The sequence below is a fragment of the Gigantopelta aegis genome, chromosome 3 (assembly GCF_016097555.1).
Source record: "Gigantopelta aegis isolate Gae_Host chromosome 3, Gae_host_genome, whole genome shotgun sequence".
Taxonomy (NCBI): Eukaryota; Metazoa; Mollusca; class Gastropoda; order Neomphalida; family Peltospiridae; genus Gigantopelta; species Gigantopelta aegis.
This window is the reverse complement of record NC_054701.1, coordinates 15,557,083-15,579,832: the sequence shown is the minus strand read 5'-3', so window position 1 is coordinate 15,579,832 and position 22,750 is coordinate 15,557,083. Positions and strand designations below refer to the sequence as shown.

At 32.7% G+C, this 22,750-nt stretch overlaps 1 protein-coding gene across 4 annotated transcripts in view; it reads left to right on the top strand.

The window, feature by feature from the left end:
• Positions 1-2,571: 2,571 nt before the first annotated feature.
• The window catches only part of LOC121367573 (isocitrate dehydrogenase [NAD] subunit gamma, mitochondrial-like), a 29,409-nt gene continuing 9,230 nt past the window's right edge, over positions 2,572-22,750 (top strand). For all 4 annotated transcript variants that reach the window (XM_041491841.1, XM_041491839.1, XM_041491840.1 and 1 more), the window contains exons 1-12: positions 2,572-2,666; positions 6,376-6,459; positions 7,062-7,162; positions 7,620-7,735; positions 7,932-7,989; positions 8,325-8,457; positions 9,282-9,415; positions 18,138-18,240; positions 18,817-18,963; positions 19,918-20,012; positions 20,884-20,944; positions 21,522-21,610. In XM_041491841.1, coding sequence (XP_041347775.1) covers positions 2,589-2,666; positions 6,376-6,459; positions 7,062-7,162; positions 7,620-7,735; positions 7,932-7,989; positions 8,325-8,457; positions 9,282-9,415; positions 18,138-18,240; positions 18,817-18,963; positions 19,918-20,012; positions 20,884-20,944; positions 21,522-21,610 — 1,199 coding nt within the window. In that variant the 5' untranslated portion in view covers positions 2,572-2,588. The remainder of the gene's footprint in view (positions 2,667-6,375; positions 6,460-7,061; positions 7,163-7,619; positions 7,736-7,931; positions 7,990-8,324; positions 8,458-9,281; positions 9,416-18,137; positions 18,241-18,816; positions 18,964-19,917; positions 20,013-20,883; positions 20,945-21,521; positions 21,611-22,750) is intronic.

The following is a 22,750-nucleotide window of genomic DNA, read 5'->3' as shown; positions in this document are numbered from 1 at the left end:
CTTAACATAAATTCAAATTGTTGTTTTTTTTTTTTTCTATTTGTTTCTTTGGAGATGGCTAAAGATGGGTTGTGAGTCTAGCTGGGTTACAGCGACCCCAAGATGATCAACCTCTTGATAAATAACGTGTAAAATGTGTGTTCAGTTGCTTTTCTTATTATTACTATGACTTTTCTTTGTATTAATTTATTTTAATTTTTTAGAATATTTAGAGGTGCTGTATGTGATGTTGCAGAAGTGACTTGGTGTTTTATGTTATACACAACCCATTCTGAACATTGATGTGTATCATGTTGCAGAAGTGGGTTGGTGTTTCATTTGATTGACACAAATCATTCTGAACATTGCCACTTAGTAATGTGTGAGTCGTACTTACCTTAACATAAATTCAAATTGTTGTTTTTTTCTTCTATTTTTTCTTTGGAGATGGCTAAAGATGGGTTGTGAGTCTAGCTGGGTTACAGCGACCCCAAGATGATCAACCTCTTGATAAATAACGTGTAAAATGTGTGTTCAGTTGCTTTTCTTATTATTACTATGACTTTTCTTTGTATTAATTTATTTAATTTTTTTAGAATATTTAGAGGTGCTGTATGTGATGTTGCAGAAGTGACTTGGTGTTTTATGTTATACACAACCCATTCTGAACATTGATGTGTATCATGTTGCAGAAGTGGGTTGGTGTTTCATTTAATTGACACAAATCATTCTGAACATTGCCACTTAGTAATGTGTGAGTCGTACTTACCTTAACATAAATTCAAATTGTTGTTTTTTTCTTCTATTTTTTCTTTGGAGATGGCTAAAGATGGGTTGTGAGTCTAGCTGGGTTACAGCGACCCCAAGATGATCAACCTCTTGATAAATAACGTGTAAAATGTGTGTTCAGTTGCTTTTCTTATTATTACTATGACTTTTCTTTGTATTAATTTATTTAATTTTTTTAGAATATTTAGAGGTGCTGTATGTGATGTTGCAGAAGTGACTTGGTGTTTTATGTTATACACAACCCATTCTGAACATTGATGTGTATCATGTTGCAGAAGTGGGTTGGTGTTTCATTTAATTGACACAAATCATTCTGAACATTGCCACTTAGTAATGTGTGAGTCGTACTTACCTTAACATAAATTCAAATTGTTGTTTTTTTCTTCTATTTTTTCTTTGGAGATGGCTAAAGATGGGTTGTGAGTCTAGCTGGGTTACAGCGACCCCAAGATGATCAACCTCTTGATAAATAACGTGTAAAATGTGTGTTCAGTTGCTTTTCTTATTATTACTATGACTTTTCTTTGTATTAATTTATTTAATTTTTTAAGAATATTTAGAGGTGCTGTATGTGATGTTGCAGAAGTGACTTGGTGTTTTATGTTATACACAACCCATTCTGAACATTGATGTGTATCATGTTGCAGAAGTGGGTTGGTGTTTCATTTGATTGACACAAATCATTCTGAACATTGCCACTTAGTAATGTGTGAGTCGTACTTACCTTAACATAAATTCAAATTGTTGTTTTTTTCTTCTTTTTTTCTTTGGAGATGGCTAAAGATGGGTTGTGAGTCTAGCTGGGTTACAGCGACCCCAAGAATGCATTTCAAGAACAAAAATATGTAACGAAAAGTTTAATACATACAAGATGCAGAAGGTGAGTCCCACCCCCCGACATAAACACACCAAAAAAGACCCCTAATCAACAAAAACAAAAAACAAAGCAGGAATACAAAACAACCAAAGGTTACAAATTAAAACAAACAACATGTATGCTTTATTGCTAGTAAGCAAGACGTATTGGATTGGGGGGTTTTCAAACCAATATAAAAAGGGGAAATAGTAATTTTATTTGATATCAAAGAAATTAATTAATAAACTTGATAAATAAATTTTAAGATAAATATATAACAATTACAGTACGTTATGTTCATATACAAGGTCTCTTTATATTCATTTGTACGATATACCATTAAAAAGAGCTCATTATTGGTATTGGGACAATGTCGAAACATTTACGCTGGTGCTCCAAATAAAACTGATAAATGTACATAAGTAATAAAGAATTGTCTCCCTTGACAAGCTTTTTTGTTTTACCAATCGATAACTTCCAGTCAAAAAAGTTCGCTAGAATCACAGTAGCGTCAAAAACGAGATCCCTGGTTGTCTGAGGTGATTTCCACCAAAAGAAAGGAAACCCGTCTCCAAAATATTACAACGGCATCCCAGTCTATTTTATTTGTTACTTAGGAAATGGCTGTTGAAAATAAACTAAAAAATATGTAGAGATCACAATATATTACACAGTTCAATCAGCATCATTTTAAAGGAATATGTATGCATTTTTCCTAAGATACTTTAATGAAGTATTTTTATCACATGAATGCTAGTCAGTCGAAGAATGAGCCTTATAGATAATAAAACAAACAACCCTAAAAAGATCAACTGAAGATAACAAAAAATCGTTTTAAAAAGCAAATATATCCACTGCTTAACTCATGATGTAAATAAATTTTAAACTAAAATAAGGAATAAATTATGACATTTGTCATCTGGGCCTTCTAGATAGTGTTGGGAAATACCAAATAACAAAAAGAATGGCAGCTTCTGTGATACAGCGTCTGCTTTCAAGCAAATGTACACATATCAGATTAAATGTATTGAAATATGGACAGGTTTGATATTTTAATATATATATATATATCATTGTGTTGGTATGTATAACCAGAACTGACTTTTTCCTGCAACTAAACTGTTGTTAGATTACTAAGAGTTGCTAAGGACACACTTGCAAGTGTCAATGCCCCTAATTCCGTTATGCTTAAAACTCGGTGAGGTTTGACTTATCATGTACGGTTTGAACAGTTGGTATCAGATGTGTTGTTCCTTGGTTGTTTTTCATTTGTAAGGTTCTTCTTTATAATTCAGAAGCACTTTCATCAAAAATAAAGTTCAAACAAGTAATCGTCCAAACCATTAATTTTACTAATCTTGTCCAGGACCCATATTCACAAAACATCATAAGTCTAGTTTTACACATAAATGTAAATCTATGACTGAAGAGCTATTCATGAAACAACGTAAACGTAAGTTATGTGTAAAGTTGGACATAAATATAAGAGTACCTCCGGTTACAACTAATGCTGCACGTAAGTTGTGTACATATAATAAATCAAGCACGATCACCATTATTTACTATTATTTGCAGAAAATGGCAGCATTTCCAATAATTGAAGCACATAGCGAACGCCCACGGATTGAACTTTTTTCTTCTTTTTTTTTCTTTTTCTTTTTTTGATCGAAAAGATGTTTTCGATTCTGCCACATTTCTCCTGAGTTATCTTTTCTTTTTTAAGAATGTCCTAAAGTTTGTACCAAAACGCAGATCCTACCAATAGCAAAATGCCATGATCCGCCATGTTATTATTAGCAGATGACAAACGAAATTGTGTTTTGCACATTTGTTATTTACCCGGTAGCCATCGTTTCTAATTAGTGCTGCAACGATAAACCGGTATACCGCGATAATTGATCAGCTCAATACGAACCGCGGTACCTCTGGTCGATCTGCCGAAACATTGCGACTCAATACATACATTTCCGTTTGAAGCGAGCAGCAATGGAAAAGCCCGATAATAAGGATTTCCGAATGTGACAATTTATAAATAGTTTGACATCATCACACCAGTGTTCTAGTAGACTAGTATTGTGTTAAAAAATAAAAATGACCAAGAAGAACATTGTGCTAATAAATGTCGTGGTTTATATGATCCTTTAGGTTTATGATGGAATCAGTATTACAAATATTTCGATTTTTATACTTAGTATTACTTATTTAACTCGTTAAATAGTTTATGCCTTCTGTTTTCATTAAAAACACAACAACCCATAAATATTAAATGTAAATAATATTAACTATATTGCAATATATATTGCAATACGGTTTCTTATATCACAATATATCACAATTTGGTTTTTACCGTATCGTTGCACCCCTATTTCTAATGTTGTTTTTTAATTTCTACAGTGAGAGAGCTACTATCATAGATTTACATCCCAACTAAGTTATGTTTAAGTTTACAACCGTCTTTAAGAATAAAGTGCTTCTTGCACATAAACGTAAATCTACGGCAGACGTAAGTGCTAGTCATAGACATAACTTTACACCTTTTGAAATGAACCCTCTAAAATGATCAGAATCAAGTAAATTTGTTAAATTTCAAGGCCTTCTGCCTGAAACTGCACACAAATGCGAAAAACACCTAATCTTACATAGAGAGGTCACAGGGGTCAAAGAGGTCAACACTAAAATCTGTTTTGCTCACTTCAGTCTCATAAATCACAGAACCCTCTGTTTCAAGATCCACCCAGGGTTGAAAATTAGCAGTCAATAAAGGTCGCCAGTGGCGACCTTTATTGACAGAGGGTGACTAAGAATTTTACAAAAGTAGTCCATTGGATGACCATCGAATTTAGGGTCTGGCGAGTATGGTACCAGTTAAATATGACACACACTGAAACCGAATCGATTGTAACAAAACACACCGCATTTGTGTTGGTGCGAACTATAGATTTGGCAGCAGAAGACATAGAACATGTTCTATATTTTGACAGTGCCAAACTCGGCTTCTGTGGTTTTGGGCCGGGTGTTTTTAAAAGTAGAGCTCAAAACGTATTGCAGACATAAAATATTTATAAAATATAGAAGTCGTCGGCTTATTCGAATGGACTGGATATGTCATAATTATCTAGTAGATCTACTTTTTGACAATTGATAATTCAGTGTTATGGTAAAAATTAATCATATTTAATTAGCTTATATTATTCTAGGACAAAATCAAAATCTATATTGTACTTTTAACTCATACTAACATGAGCGCATGTGTGCATATAAAAATAACAATGACATTTTTCCATTACTACAGGGATTATTCCAAAGGTCAGTTAATTGATTGTCAATGTCAGTATTGTTTTAAGTTTAAGCGATTTGCATGCAATAAGAACAGATCAGATTTAAAAGTCCTGACACCAAGACTTGCATGTTGACACAACCGTTGAAATTTACTGTAATAAGCAATTTAAGTATGTTTTTATGCTTTGTAATATGATAACATATTTTAGTAAAACGTGGGTTTTTTCACAGGTTTATTTTTCTTTTGATATTTACTTTATTAGTAGCCTACTACTGAAGCATTTACAATATCTAAATTAAACGCACACGTGTGCGCGTACACACAAACACAAAATTACATGTTCCTGAGGCAGAAAATATTAATTTTTAGGCTATTGTCCATTTGTGTCAAAATGGAACCGATGAAATAGCATGATGAATAAACATAAAATTATTATAAGAACATATTAGTTTATTAAGTTTTAAACCCATACCATCTTAAATTACTTTTTGGGGGGGGGGGGGGGGTTGGGAGATAAGTGTAAATTTAAAAAATAATCTATATAAGTTACCATCAAACTGCAGGTTTTAAGGCAATTGATGGAACATCCAGGTAATCTGAACAACAAAACCGTAATACATGATCAGGGTCGTATCTCTGCATAATGGGCATTTTGCAAAATAGTCAATTACATGGATCTCTATGTCTGTTGGAGTACAAGCACTATCGAGGAAATCCTTTATGAAAATTTCATCCCTCTTGCATCGCCACAAAGAGGCCTGCCACTCTAAGGCACGCACAGTTCTACTTTTAGTCCCTCTGTACTGCATTATCTTTGACTTGAGAGACAATGCAAGTCAAGCTGCATATCTTGACTATTCTAGCATTTTGTCTTCACCCTTGTATTAAAAACGAAATTTAATCTGTATAATTTAATGGTAATTTGTAAAGAAACATTTATATTTTTCTGGATTTCTTTCTCAAATTTGTTTATTGCAGTTGGTATGGGTTTAAAACTTAATAACATGTTTTTATATGAATTTTAACTTTATTCTTTATGAAGTTGCATGCCAATTGATCGGTTTCCGTTTGACGAAAACGGACTATATGCTGTGCGCACATGGTCATTATTCAACAAAGAACATTCTAGTTTTGATTTTGGCTGTGCACTTAAATTCCAATGGGATAATTGGAGGGCTAGTTTGAATTTGAGAAGGGCCAGTAAGATTTTTTTTCAACTTGCCCTGCTGGCGACCATGGTTTTCATGTTAATTTTCAACCCTGCATCACACATAAAATTTAATGGTTGTAAAATGACTACATTTAATTCCAAGCAATTCCCAATAGGGGCAATGTTCACATGACTTAGTCCCTTCAGGAGCTAACCCATCCAAGAACAAATGAAGTCCAGCTTTGTTTTACATTCAAATGATTACTTATGTTAACACCTTTTAGTAGTTCTGTACTATATATACTATAATTATTCTTTCAGGTGCCCAATTTTCAAACAGGTGTTGCATGCTCCGCTAACTGTCACAGAAGACGGACATATGTTTCCGATGCCACAGATATCCAGGTTTTATTTAGAACTGTTTATATTTTTATGATTACTGTTTAAAAGCACCTCACCGTTTACCTGATTGAGTTGTCTATTTAATGATTATATTTATGTGAAACCTATTCATTATTGTCTTGTTTTGCTTAGGGTGTATCTCAGATAGCATCAGTACCATGAGAATGGTTAATCAGAATTCACAGTCACAATAGACTGCTTAAATACTGTCTTATATCCAAAAATAGTGGCTAGCCATCAATGAGTCTCAGTCAACATGGGCAGCCTGGTCAAAATGACATTGGAGCAGCGATGAAGCCACTGATGGAGCGCTTGAAATAGGAAAGCAAATATGGCTTGCTATTTTTTTTAACATGGAAGGTCAAAAGAAATATGTACTAAGAAAACAAACATGGATTGCTGATTGCGGTGAGGGTTTGGTTTAGTGTGTGAAAAATGATGACCTATGAGATGATTTTAGAGCATTATTGAATTAAAATATAACAGAATTAGCCTACAAGCTAAATATTGTTGTTGTTTTTTCAAATGCATGTAAGTACAAAACTGAAATGAAATGAAATAAAACGAGCATGTGAAAACAGAATGCAATGAATTGTTTATTTCAGTCTGCCAACTGTGCGAAGTATGGTGGACGACACACAGTGTCACTGTTAACAGGCGATGGTGTTGGCCCAGAGCTGCTTGACCATGTGCAGACAGTCTTCAAGTAAATATCAGTATATTTAGTTACATACACATCTTGAGACAGAGTAGATTTGGTCAGGGTTTTTACTAATAAAAACACTCCCATCATTATTAATGCCTGCCATCATCATTAACACAATTAAATGAGGGGTGAAGCAGTTTACTGTGGTATACAGTTATGTTGTTTTTGCATTTAACACATATCAGTGTAAATCTGGGCTTACCTTGTCCATTGCCAAATTAGCCAATTGCTGATTTGTAAACATACTAGCTACAACGTTTAGCATTTGACAAATAAAATGTTTGTCTAAATTAACCATTTTGTGATATTTTTCAAAGAAATATTCGATATATCTGAAAATTAGCTAAATCAAAATTATTGCCAATGTGAGTCCTGGTTAATTAAATAAATGTTTGCGTCTTTTGTTTCATTTTCATTAACACGGCATTACACCGTAGTAACCTGTAATGTGTTTCAGATATGCTGGTGCTCCCATTGATTTTGAAAAAGTTGTGATTAATGCATCAACACGGGAGCCAGAAGACTTGAAAAATGCCTTGATGTCAGTTCGCAGAAACGGTGTCGCAATCAAAGGTAAATCCGATTTTATCACCACCATCATAGGTTCCTTCCTTTCATTATTGTAGCCAAGTGATGCAATAACCGTATGTTTGGTACCAAATAACCATAGTTTAAGGAAAACTTAATTTTTTCCTTTCCATCTATTGTCATACACGTATTTCAAATATTTATTTATCTTTGTAAGAGTTTTTATCGTCTTCTTTTTTAGGCAATATTGAAACAAAATTTGATGATCCTACCTTTTCTTCAATGAATGTTGCTTTAAGGTAAATTGCTATTGTTTTCTTTCATTGGGATGGTTTGTGTTGTGTATTTAGATTAATAAATTAAGATAATAAATGGATTTAGCTTGTCAATATTTATGTGTACATGCCCCGTACATTTTTTTTTTTCAGAGACATACAATTTAAAAATGTGATATTAAATGGTTCAGTTTACAATTATATGGATTTTCTCAATATTTCTTTTTAATAATATGTGGATAATAAACATTTACAGTTATTTTATTCCACTAATACATGAATTCATTTTTTTTTTTTTATGTTATAGATCTGCAGATGTTAATGTTCACAGAAATATATGGTTGTACCCTTGTTTTCAGGATTGATTTGAATTTGTTTGCTAGTGTTGTTTGGTGTAAGTCATTTCCTGGAGTGAAAACTAAACATAAGGATCTTGATATCATTTTGATACGAGAAAACACAGAGGGTGAATACAGCAACCTTGAACATGAGGTGAGAAGCTGACAGTGTAATAATTAAGCACATGTCATTTCAACATTTCTAAATGATTACTGCTTATCTGGCCAGTTAATTAAGATCATTTAGCTAAACAAAAATTGGTCCCTTCTATCTAGCTCTTTGTTTGACCAGCGTCTGAATAGTGTCATTTGAAAAAAACAGATATTTGATTACAGCAAGTTTCTTCTCACAGTCCAGACCATGTTATAAAATTACCCTATTTAACACAAGATGGTTTGTCTACATTTTATTCATAATGTGTAGATAAGTTTTAATTGTTGGAGAGGGATGACAATTTTCCAAAGATTTTCAGATTTTAATTTTTTCTGTGACGTCATTTGAGATTTGTATACATTTAGAATTTTTTATTTTCAAGACTAGTTTCACAGGAAATTTCCATTGTCCAAGTACAATTTGTAAGAACTTCACTCTTTTTTTTTCTTCTCTTGCTGCACCTGACTTGAGATCTTTTGTTTTACCTTTTCTTAAGCAAGGAATCCATGTGCAAGTGGTGCACAAACAACAGTTTATAAAAAAAAAAAAATTGAAGCGCTTCCATATGTACTCAATGTGTGATGCATAATGCATAAAAACCTAGGAATCCATGTGTACATATTGTGCACAATATGCGTGATGTGTACTGGAACGATCACTGAAGTGTTAGGGAATTAACATATTGCACATAACGCATTGCATACATATGGAAGCACTTCAGTTGATTTCTGTATAAACTGTTGTTTATGCACCACACATTACGCTCTACGTACACATGGATTCCTCACTTTATTAACACTTCTGAATTTTGACTTTGTGTTGAGAATGTGCCGGGTGTTGTGGAGAGTCTGAAGATAATCACCGAGCCCAAGTCGACGCGGATTGCGAGATACGCCTTCAAGTATGCGGTGGAGCACGGCCGTAAGAAGGTGACTGCCATACACAAGGCAAATATCATGTACGTGTCACTAGATTTGTTTTGTTTTGTTTAATGACACCACCAGAGCACGGCCGTAAGAAGGTGACTGCCATACACAAGGCAAATATCATGTACGTGTCACTAGATTTGTTTTGTTTTGTTTTATGACACCACCAGAGCACGGCCGTAAGAAGGTGACTGCCATACACAAGGCAAATATCATGTACATGTCACTAGGTTTGTTTTGTTTAATGACACCACCAGAGCACGGCCGTAAGAAGGTGACTGCCATACACAAGGCAAATATCATGTACATGTCACTAGATTTGTTTTGTTTAATGACACCACCAGAGCACGGCCGTAAGAAGGTGACTGCCATACACAAGGCAAATATCATGTACGTGTCACTAGATTTGTTTTGTTTTGTTTAATGACACCACCAGAGCACGGCCGTAAGAAGGTGACTGCCATACACAAGGCAAATATCATGTACATGTCACTAGGTTTGTTTTGTTTAATGACACCACCAGAGCACGGCCTTAAGAAGGTGACTGCCATACACAAGGCAAATATCATGTACATGTCACTAGATTTGTTTTGTTTAATGACACCACCAGAGCACGGCCATAAGAAGGTGACTTCCATACACAAGGCAAATATCATGTACGTGTTACTAAGTTTGACATTGTAATCTTGTTTTATATACATCCAAGTGCTGTTTCAGATGTTTGTTTCTTTTGTTTTGCTTAATGACACCACTAGAGCTTATTGATTAATTAATCATCGGCTACTAGACGTCAAACATTTGATAATTCTGAGAGGAACCTGCTACATTTTTTGCACTAACAAGAAAGGATCTTTTGTGTGCACTTTCCCACAGACCGGACATCTCATACCTTGGTCTTTAATGTACCAGTTGTTGGGCACTTATTCCTCATGACAGGTATATCAAAGGCCGTTATAACATTTACTGTTATGATATAACTATAAAATTATGATCTGACCCTTCATCTTGGAGTCTAAGGTATATCAGTGTTCTTCCCTTTGGTAGCTTATAAAAAGTATCATAATGGTCAACTGTTTGAGTTCTAATAAAATCCAGTGATATTACATTCTTGCCTACTGGACTGAATTAACCAGCTTTTGAATGGTGCTGGATGATTTCTACGTATGTGTGACATCGTAACTCATAGTTTTCAGAATTCTGTTTGCCATTTCAAGTTGTACATGTACCATTGTTTTAAAAATATTTAAACAAATTAATATTTTCAACTTTATATTTATTGTTAAGTTGTTACATTTTTCTGTCATTGCTTAAGATGGACTATCTTGTTTTGCATATGATTAAATGAGTTTGTAGGTGAAATGTTTACGAATTGTTTTTCAAAACGCAAACCGTATGTAGCTTACAAAATTAATGTTTTGTAATTAAATGGGCAAGAAAAAGAATCAATCACTTTTGTGAGGTATAGATACGGCAATTCCAGCCCTCGGGACAAAACATTTTGTCCCTTGGGTTGGAATTGCCTTATCTATACCTCACAACAGTGATACTGATAGATTCTATTAATATTATTCCACTTGTATGAATTAGAGTACCAGTATTCATTAGTTACCAGTATGTAATTTTCATGCTTATGATTATAAACCTCACTGCATTCAGTAGATATGGCTTCCTACTGTTTTTCCCATGGCCTTCTATCAAAGATAATGAACACCCTTTTGAATGACAGGAAACAAATAATAAAATGTGGATTTGATTCTCTATATCAATAAAATTGTTAAGTTGATTTTATCATGTTATTAGTAAGAAGCTTTTTTTTAAATATTTTTTTTATTTTTTATTAACCCAGAAATGTCGATAGTGTCAGGGATGGGGCCCTGAATCACTATGTTACAGATAATGTTGAACATAAATAACATTAAATATATATATAATACATAATGAGTATTGTTAGACTAAATATGTTCAGATTGATTGTACATTTTTCCATAGAAAGAGGGAGGGAGAGATAAAAGTGAGAAAGATAGAGATATGAAGTAAAACAGGACAGCAAGACAGTTTTAACATTAAAAAACCATACATGCACATACACACACATACACCAGCAGCAACATAGCTTGATAACAAATGTATACATGTGATTAGTTTCCTATCAGTTGTATTATAGTTTGTTAATGTTCTGTGATACTGTGGGAAGTAGATGTTTTATTAAATTACTATATATTACATCTGTTGCTGGAGATGAGAGAATTTAAATAATAATAATAATAATAATAGTACAAAAATTATGATACAGTGACCACTTGGTAAAAAAATTGTTAAGACTATTCTTACTAAAATATAAATGTTTTTCTATAGAGTATCTTTGTTTAATTTCTTTTTTAAAATGAATGATATTTAACTTAACCTTTTGCACTTTACATTTATATATGAAATTCGTTAGTTAGAAGTAGCAAGAGATCAAAAATATCATCTATGTTAATGTTGTCTTTAAATCCAATATGTCTAGTTTGAGAGACAGTTTTATGTTACATAAATGATTACAGTACTTCAATAACCAGTTTAAAAACGAATTCCAAAATGTTTGAACAAAGTTACATTCCCCAAAAAGATGTTTTATTGTTTCTTTATTTACATTACAAAAGGTACATGTTTCAGTATCAATAAGTTTTAGCTTGAAGGCAAAAATATTTGTCGTTAGTATTCTGTGTAATATCCTATATTGGAACCATCTTAATTTTACTTCTTGTGTGGTGAGAAATGGTTTCAAATAAATAATGGGCCAGATAAGATCAGTACTAAAACGATTTTGCCATTTTGCCATAGCGGTATTTGGTACGTCTGAATATGTTAATGTGTAATAGTATAATTTTGATCCTTTTTTAATGGAACAAAGTTTTCTTTGGAATATTTGTGTCTATCTTACTAATTTTAGTTTTTTTAAGGTATACCTTGAGTGAATTAATGACTCCCTGATATTCTAAAAAAGACACATGTACATGTAAGTCATAAATATAATTAAATTCAGTTAATGTAAAGAATTCTCCATGATCATTAACTAGGTCGCATATTTGAGAGATGCCTTTTTCGAGCCATTTTTGTTTTAGAAACGTTTTCCTATCGATTTTTATATGACAATTATAGAAGATTGGTTCTGATAAAAAATCTTTAAAGTCTGTTACCTTAATAGCTGTAGAGAAATCACAAAAAGCCCCAATACAGTCCTTCCAAAACAAGTTGTTAATATTTTCATAACATCTTTGAGGGAAATCATTACCAAATACAGGAATATTATGTAGTTGGGGAAAACATACCAATAAAAGAGGTTTCCATTTTGAATCATTACTTTCCAGTTTTCGTAACCAAGTAATTTTCAAAGCTTTAACATATTTAAATATATCTATCATGCCTAGGCTGCCCTCTTTAATAGATTTACACATGGTATTTCTTTTAATTCTATCCGGCTTTTGGTTCCATACAAACGTAAATAATATTTTATTTAATTCACGCATAAAATATTCAGAGGGATTAGGTAGTGTTAAAAGTAAGTAGCTGAGTTTAGATATTAATAAGGATTTTACTATAGCTATTCTACCAAGTGGTGTGATAATTCTTCGTATCCAATTATTTATTACTTGTTTAATTTCAAACAGTTTAGAATTATAGTTAAGTTTAGTCATTTCAGCTAGATCAGTACTAAAGGTAATGCCAAGTGCTTTAAAAGTGGAAGGATTCCATTTTAAATGAAGGTTTTGTAAATATCTGACTGCACTGTTCTTAAATGAGCCAATCCATATGACTTCAGATTTATCATAATTAATTTTTAGTCCAGATAATTTCGCAAGTATTTATTGTCTCTTCAAGGGACTCTACTACCATCAAGTATAAAATCTGTATCATCAGCGTACTGTGAAATGAGATACTCTTTATTTTGTACTGAAATTCCTTTAATTTTCTTATTTTTGCATACAAGTCCAGCCAGAATTTCTACACAGAGGAGGAATATATATGGCGATAATGGGTCCCCTTGTCTGCATCCCCTATGTATTTCAAACGATGAAGATATATTGCCATTAACTATAACACTTGATTTAATATTTTTGTAAAAAACTGATATCCAACGTTTAATATGATCCCCAAACCCAAAAAATGTGAGAGTCTTGTGTATAAATGACCATGAAGTAGAGTCGAACGCTTTTTCAAAATCTACTCTTAGTAACATACCAGGAATATTTTGGGATTCAGTGTAGTATAAAATGTCATACAAAATCCTTATGTTATCGCCAATATATTGTTTTGACATAAATCCAGTTTGATCTTCATTGATTAAGATATCGAGGACCCTTTTTATTCGTTCAGATATACATGTGGATGCTAATTTATATACAACATTTAAGAGTGAAATAGGTCACCAGTTAGTTAGGTAACATTTTGGTTTATCCCCTTTAGGTATACAAGTTATTAGTCCTAGTTTCTGTGTTATCGATAATTCATCATTTATAAAAGCATAATTAACAGACCTCAATACAAAGTAACCTATATCTGGCCAAAATGATTTTAAAAATTCAGCAGAGAAACCGTCGACTCCTGGACTTTTATTATTCTTCATACGTCTTAGAGTGTTTGATAGTTCATCATACGTTAACATACCTTCTAAATCGTCAGCTTGCTCTTTAGTAAGTTTATTTAGGTCTTTTTCTGTAAGTAAGTCATTTAAATCTGTTACAGGTGGCGTCTTCTTTAGAGGCATACAAGTTTTGGTAAAAACATTTAGTTTCATTAATAATTTCATTTTTATCTGTAACTATAGAAACCATCTTGTTTCTCAATCTGAGTCATTGATTTACTAATAAAATTCCTATTTTCTAAATTACAAAAATAATTATTTATTTTTTCACCTTCATTAATCCATTTAGCTCTTGATCTGATATATATACTGTCCATTTTCTTTTGTTGCAACTTTTCTAACTCGATTTTCTTTGAATAAATAGTTTAAAACTCCAGGTGATTGCTATTTTCTAACTCCTCTATTTCACTAATTAATTGATTTTCATATTTATTATTTTCTTTTTTCAAATAAGATGAGTATGAAATTGTTTTCCCTCTAATTTCCATTAACAAAACTTCTAAAAATAATTGGTCACAAATTTGAAACTCAATTTCATATAGTGGGATATCATTGATTGCATCCAAATTATAGACTAATATAGCATACTGTTTCTTAATATCTCAAATAAAATTTTTGATTGTTGTTATATAATTTTTATTTTCTAAAAGTGAATTATTGAATTTCCAATACGTATTGTGCCTTTCATGTTCAGTAAATTCAAAATTAAGACTTACAATAGAATGATCAGTTCTGTACCCACAATGTAGATCGGATTTTACTACGGATGAATACAATGAATCTGATATTAAGAAAAAATCTAGACGAGCTTGTTAATCGGTGTGTTTCTCCTCCATGTAAACTTGTGTAATTCAGGATTATGATCTTTCCAAATATCAACAAGATCAAGCTCCCTAATGGTCTCTAATACCGTATCACGTGCTTTTGGGTTATTAATATTTATATAATTGTACGTATCGATATCAGGGTTTAACACAAGATTCCAATCCCCACCAAATATACAATTTTTATTACTAAACAGTTTTACTTTTTCTAAGATTAATTGGTAAAAGTTAGGATCATCTGAATTTGGACCGTATAAATTTACTAAAGTCAATCGTATATTGCAAATAGTTATATCCACTACTAATACATTTCCTCCATCATGTCGAAATATTGGGTGTATTTTGTATTCAAAAGTGTTATTTATCAATATTGCAACACCGCGGGATTGGCTACTATAAGAATTAAAAATACATTCAAATCCCCATTCAGTGTGAATAATAGGCTCTTTTTCTTTTGTAAAATGAGTATCCTGAAGAAAACAGATTGAAAATTGTTTTGACCTAAGGAAATTAAAAACATCCTTCCTTTTTTTAACATCCGCTAGTTCCCAGCAATTCATTGAATAACAAGTAAATCCTCTATCCATTATCAAAAGTGGTTCTAAAATATAGTATACAAATCAAATAGTAAATTACTTTCCATTCATTTCACAGAACGTTTAAAAACAAAATGATATACACCAGCACCTATTTCAACAAATCCCGCCTAGTATTTACTTTGAAATTGTTTGTAAACAACAGACAAATTAATTAATTAATTTAAATCATATAAAGCAATAAAGCAAAAAATAAATAAATAAAAAAATAAAATAAAAAAATTAGATAAATAAATATTATTGAAGTATACACGCAGTCCGTACAATGTAGTTTGTTAAATTGCAGTATATATTACACAAACATCTAGACGAACATATACAAATAAAAGATATACCTAATTACACAAACATCTGTTCATGCATATTTACAAATATACACATACATATATAAACATAATATATACAAAGACGCCTATACATATAGACAATCAAATAAGAAAGGTAATAATAAATAAATAAATAAGGAAATAAATAAATAAATATTAAAGATAATAAATTAAATGATAATAATAATGCATGTAACTGTATATATATATATATATATATATATACATACATACATACATACATACATACATACATATATATACACACATACATACACACACACACACACATATATATATATATATATTCCAACACACACACAAACATACACATACACACTCATCACTTAAAATAAATAAATAAAAAACTATCAAGGCCAGTCTCCCTGCGTGCAACAATACCCCGCTTGTATCGAAAATGCTTGGGGTATTATTCCACAGAAGTGCTGCCAGAAAACAAGAAAGAAAGTTGGAACAAATGTTAAGAATAGTAAATAAATAACTTAATAATAATAATAATAATAATAATAATAAATAATTGACAGATTTTAAATATCGAGAAGAGCCAGTCTCCCTACATGCAACAATACCCCAATTAAATCGAAATGTTTGGGGGTATTATTTCACAAAAGAGCTGTCTGTTTCTCTCTCTCTCTCTCTCTCTCTCTCTCTCTCTCTCTCTCTCTCTCTCTCTCTCTCTCTCTCTCTCTCTCTCTCTCTCTCTCTCTCTCTCTCTCTCTCTCTCTCTCTCACACACACACACACGCAGAAAAAAAAAAAGCAGTCTCTGCTGTATTCTGATCCATATACAGAGTATACACATTTATTTGTATATACATATACATATACACCTATATACATATTCCTTCATTCGTCTCATGAAAGTTAAGGAGTTGACATACTGTAACGTAAGTACGAACAAATAAAAACACACACACTATGCACAAACCACACACACGCACGAACAAACAAAAAACACACACTATGCAGAAACCAGGCAATAAATATGTTTAAATCAGTTCCATATCGCTATGCTCACAGTCTATGTAAACACCCATGCATCATTCTAATCCCTAACGTGAAAAACAGTCATCCATGTTAACAATTCGTTTTATTTGGACCTCCGATTTCAGTTTTGCATAAATAGTACCATCCTTTGTCCAGACTACTTCAACATTGTCATGCGATTTCACCTTCCACAGTCTCGAGTAATTTTCCTTTGTCAAATCTTCATTCAAACCAATGCCTGTGCCTTTGAGTTTTCTTCGCTTGTTAAGTGCTTCATTTTTGTGTGTTCGTTTAATAAACTTGGCAATGATAGGTCTACACTTTGACTCTTCGAAATGACCAAGTCTATGTGCAGTGCTTATGTCATTTTTTGTAACAGTCATACCAATTTTGTTCAACACTTGTATTGTTTTTTCAGTAGTTTGTTCAGCAGTTTCGTTTTTGTTTTCGCCCCGAATTCCAAATAGTTGAATGCTATCCCTGCGGCCGTGTTGCTCCAGGTTGTTCGTTCTGATTAACTCAATATTTGTGGCAACATTTGCACCTTTAATATCTTCTTTGATATCAGAATTTTCTTTCTTCAAACAGACATTGTCCTTTTTCAGATTTTCGTTTTCTATTTCAGGTTGACCTATTCTCGATTCAAGTTTTTCGATCTGTTCATAAAAATTTGGAAAATTTCTTGTTTCACTTTTTCTAAGTGTATTTTTAAGTCATCCTTTGTTATTGTTTGGTCCAACTTTTTACTTAGCTCTATCTGATTTGTGTTTATTTGTTTTAACTCTTTAACTATGACTTCCATGATTTCCGATTCTGATTCTTCTTTGTGTGAGGCTGCAATACTCGTGTCGCTTGTCTCTGAACGACTGTCTACACTCACGGATTTTACCTTTTTTGCACCAGGTTTATGTTTGGATATTGGGACTTTACTCAACATTGATGTGGGTGAAGAATCAAAACTAGAGTCACTACTCAGCATTCGCTTTTTGTCGTTAGTCACGTTCACACTCATGTCAAAAAGTACATGACAGTAATTCTGGTGAGTTGTGTTCAGTGCTCTCTAGCTGTGCGAAGTTTGTTATTCATGATGTTGAAATCCCATGTACTCGGCTTGTGCCTGGGTTTGGGGTACTAGGTACAAAATATTCATCAAAATAAGATATTGATACAGATTATATAAATCTCACCGGATTCCTTCGAATGTTATGAGGCTGTAGATATAAAAAATATCTCGAGATTCGTCCTCTATCTTGTTACAAAAGGCAGTTTTGGTGAGAGCCGATATATTTATGTCTTCATCTTAACTCTGACCTCTGACCTCCCGTAAGAAGCTATTATAATGTAATTTGTTATACTGTCGTATTTCTTGATTCCAGGAAACTAGGTGATGGTCTGTTCCTGGAATGCTGCCGGGCGGTTGCTAAGGACTATCCCGAGATTGAGTTCTCAGATATGATCATTGATAATGCAAGCATGCAGGTACATTCATCAGAAACCTTTATTTGGTAAAGGAATACTTTTATCAACACTTTGTTGTAAGGGCATACACTGATATTAACCCCCTTATATCTAGTGGGTTTTTTTTTCACTCATGGAAATGTTGATAGTTGTGAATGACTCACTAATTGATGCCCCAGCCAGGTGTACTTTTAAAACAAAATGGTTCCTTTCTGGTTTCAACTTCTTTTCTCCATTTTTTTAAATCTGTTTTAACTACACAAACCAGTGCACCATAACTGGCACATCAAAGGCTGTAGTATGTACTGTCTTGCTTATAGGAAAGTACATATAAAAAGCCTGTTGCTGGTAAGAGTAGCCTATGTGATAGCACTGCATTTTCTCTCTTTCATTCAACTAATGTCAAAATAATCATATGTTAGACTCCAAATGACACTAGTTTAAAATGTGCTGATGTGTTATTAATCAACTATTCCTTTAATGTTTACGTTGTTAATCCTGTGTTCTGATAAACCTTCTTTCTAATTGTATCACCTTATTCTCTTGACTGTTATTGATAGACTGTGAAGATGATTAGTTTTTACTTCTGTTTTACAGATGGTGTCACGCCCTCAGCAGTTTGATGTGTTGGTTCTGCCAAACCTGTATGGCAACATCCTCAGTAACATTGGAGCTGGGTTAGTCGGTGGGGCTGGCATGGTTCCTGGTATGAATGTCGGAGAACAGTATGCTATTTTTGAGCTGGTAAGAGAAAACATTGCCCGTGTGTTACATTTCATCAGTCAGGCTTAATGAGTGCAGCTCTACTGATTTAATACCTAATAGTTTTTTATCTACCCCAGCGTCAGTCACTTTATTGTTACTCTATTGGTCAGATTTTACCCCTTCACCGTATTGGTTTTAACTTTCAACCTAGTTTTTTCTATTGCATGCCTTACTGGCTTACTTGCCAAACATTATGTTTTATTTCTTCTCCAGTAGATGTTTTTTCACTGACAAAAGTTTGATTATTTTTATATACTTTTAAGTTAGGTGCTTTCAGTGGAAAGAATTCTTTTAAATTTGGATACCATTTTATCATTCATCAGTCACCAACAGGGTTTCTACCAGAGGGTAAAACGGGTATTGTGCCATACTCAAATATTTTGGTAGATTTTATTTTTTTAAGTTAACTTTTTGACAAAATTAATTTCTCTTATTCCTGTATGATTTTCCTAACCCTAACCCCCTAAAATTAACCCATTTGTTTTCTGGGGAGACCCCCTATACCGCCTGTTGACTGTGGTTGCATTCAAATCCATAACGCCATACCTAAACATTTCTTTCTGGCAGAAACACTGACCAATACAAGTAAAGCTGACCAGAGTGAACATTGATCAGCTGTTTACAGAAGTGTCCTTTTTCATCAGTGGCATGTTCAGGATGCATAGCATTCGCAAACAGTGTTATTTGCAAAAGCCGGACTAGCCAGCGAACAGGCCACAAGTTGAGGTGGCATTAGCTTATTTTGTATGAAAAAAATGTTCCAACTCATACCCAGGACATACGTGCCAGAACATATAGAGTACCTAGTAAGCATACTTTTATGTTCTTCTTTTTGGGCTACACATGGAATCTGTAGTACAGTGAATCCATTGTCTTTGTTTGTAGTTAAAATATTATAACCTCAAACTAGTTGTGCCCTTTTGATAAATTCAGGGCACAAGGAATTCTGGGAGATCACTGGAAGGGAAGAATCTTGCTAATCCAATAGGAATGTTGTTGGCAAGCTGTGACATGCTCAACTATCTCGGGTACGTCCTACTTTTATCTTACATCATTATGCTGTAACTGCTGTTTGAATTTTTTTTTACCCCATTTTATGCTAGTTTAAGTGTAGTGCTATAAATGCTGTTTGAATTTTTTTCCTTCATTTTTGTTTGACATAGCAGATTAAATATTTCATCTCATGTTTATTTTACTGTACATAGTGCTATATCTGCTGGTTGAATGTTGTTTTTTATTTCCACCTGATGATGTTGCAGAAGCAACAGGGTTTTTTTGTTATCCATAAAGAAAACAGGGTATAAGTTGGATATTAAACAGATCATTTTAACTGTTAGAGCTCCTGATATCTTAAAAAAAAAAATAATATCAGGGTTTCTGTCAGAGGGTAAAATGGGTATGTCGCCATACCCAAATGTTTTGGCAGATTTTATTTTTTAACTTAACTTTTTGACAAAATTAATTACTCTCATCATTACTGTATGATTTTCTTAATCCTAACCCTAAACTTAACCCATTTTCTTTCTGTGATTGCATTCAATTCCATAGTGTCATAACAAAACATTTCTTTCTGGCAGAAACACTAAATATGTCTACAAAATGGATATGAGCATGTTGCTCTGGTTCATATGTCAATGCACAGCCATATTTTTATTAACTTAAAATCAGCAAAAATAAACATCCTGATAATTAATACTTTTAGATAGTACATTACATTTGGTATGGAAGCAGTGTGTAGATTTCACTCCAGATTATTTGCAGTTTTAATGTTTGTTTAGACCCTTAAAAATTCATGATTTCTTTCTCAAGAGGGTTTTATTTGTTAAACTGTTGTATACACTAGCCCCACTGAACACAATCAGTTCAGTTTTCACGACTGTTTTTATTTTATTTTTCCAGACATCATAATATTGCTGCTATAATCCGTAAATCTACCATGAGTGTTCTGTCAGACGAAAAGGTGCGATAATTATTATATTTTATTTATTGACTTGTATTATAATTAATGGATCTTACTACCTAAGAAAAACATATATGCAAAGTCAACTTACATGAATGATTAATAAAATCTATGGTATGTCAGCAGGTAGTTCTTACAGCTAAAGTGTTTGTGTATATTTTTATTATCTAATAATTTAAAATTTGTAAAAATAAATGTTCTTTCTGTTGGTTTAGAATAGAACTGGTAGTTGTAAGATGTAATTATTTTTCCTAATCATTGGTCTAATAATTCTCTCGTAATTTTATTTCACATTAGTTTAATAATTTACTTGTACTTTATGAGCTCTTTATTGAACAATTTATTGATAGTTAGAAATACATGCATGACTTTAATCAATATCTTATGAATCTTTTATTAGCGTTTATCATTACCAGTTCCATTGTTATTAATATTTCTTTGAAATATGGACATTTTAGGTATTTTTTGTTAGAAAATTTATCAATATCTTTTAGCTGAACTGTCATTGATATCTTCTCTTAAAATGTTTATCAATATTTTTAGTCAAGAATTTTTATCAATATTTATTTATTATCAGACTTGCACGATTGATATTGGTGGGCATGCTAAGACTTCTGATGTTACTCAGGCAATTATTGATGACTTGAAATACAAGACTCGGACATGGTAACATTGCATGAAACCTTTGTTATTGACTACTGTTTGACTGGTTATAGTTAAGCTTCCTTTCCCACAAGTATAATATTGTCAAGGGCATTAATCCATTGTGCATTGTATGCATACAAACTTTAGATTAGAAAGGAATGGCATTTTAATATGTTAACAAGTTGACACTTTGTACATTAGCATATTATTATCATTTGATATAAAGTTAATTACAGAATTACAGGGAAAACCCTCTAAACCAGACTCTCACAAAACTGGAATTCCCTCAAAACCACTGTCCGTTTTTAAATATCAGTACACAACAAAACCTTTCAAAACAGAATACCCTTTAAAACCCAACTTTTCACTTGGTCCTGTGGGTGTCTGGTTTAGAGGGTTTCACTGTATTATAGTACTTAGTAAGGCATACTGTAGTGTTCATCTGCTGTAGTCTCAGTAATAACATTATTCACCTCATGTTTACTTTGTATAATTGTTAGAATGGTGCTAAATTACTAACTGAAAGGTATTTGTATAGTAATTAATACTGTCTTGTAATGAGTTATGTATGTTTTATATTTAATAAAATAATGATAAATGTTATTAGTGCATTACCAGTCCAAACGAAGTGGACTATATGTTACATCTGTCTGTCCATCCACCTATCCCACTTATAGCTTTCCAGATTTATTTTTACAATGTCTCAAGATATTGAGCTGAAATTTTATGCATAGCTTTATCACGTTCTGTTACAGATCAAGTTTTACTGTCATGGCGATTTACCAAAATGTTTGACAGAATATTGAATATAGGAGAAATGAACATTTGTTTGACAGAATATTGAATATAGGAGAAATGAACATTTGTTTGACAGAATATTGAATATAGGAGAAATGAACATTTGTTTGACAGAATATTGAATATAGGAGAAATGAACATTTGTTTTCTGGGTTTTATTTCTGGCAGTGGGCGGGGCATAGCCCAGTGATAAAGAGCTCGCTTGATGTGCGGTCAATCTGAAATCAATCCCCTTCGGTGGGCCCATTAAGCTATTTCTCGTTCCAGCCAGTGCACCACAACTGGTATATCAAAGGCCCTGGTATGTGCTATCTTGTCTGTAGGATGGTGCATATAAAAGATCTCTTGCTACTAATGAAAAAA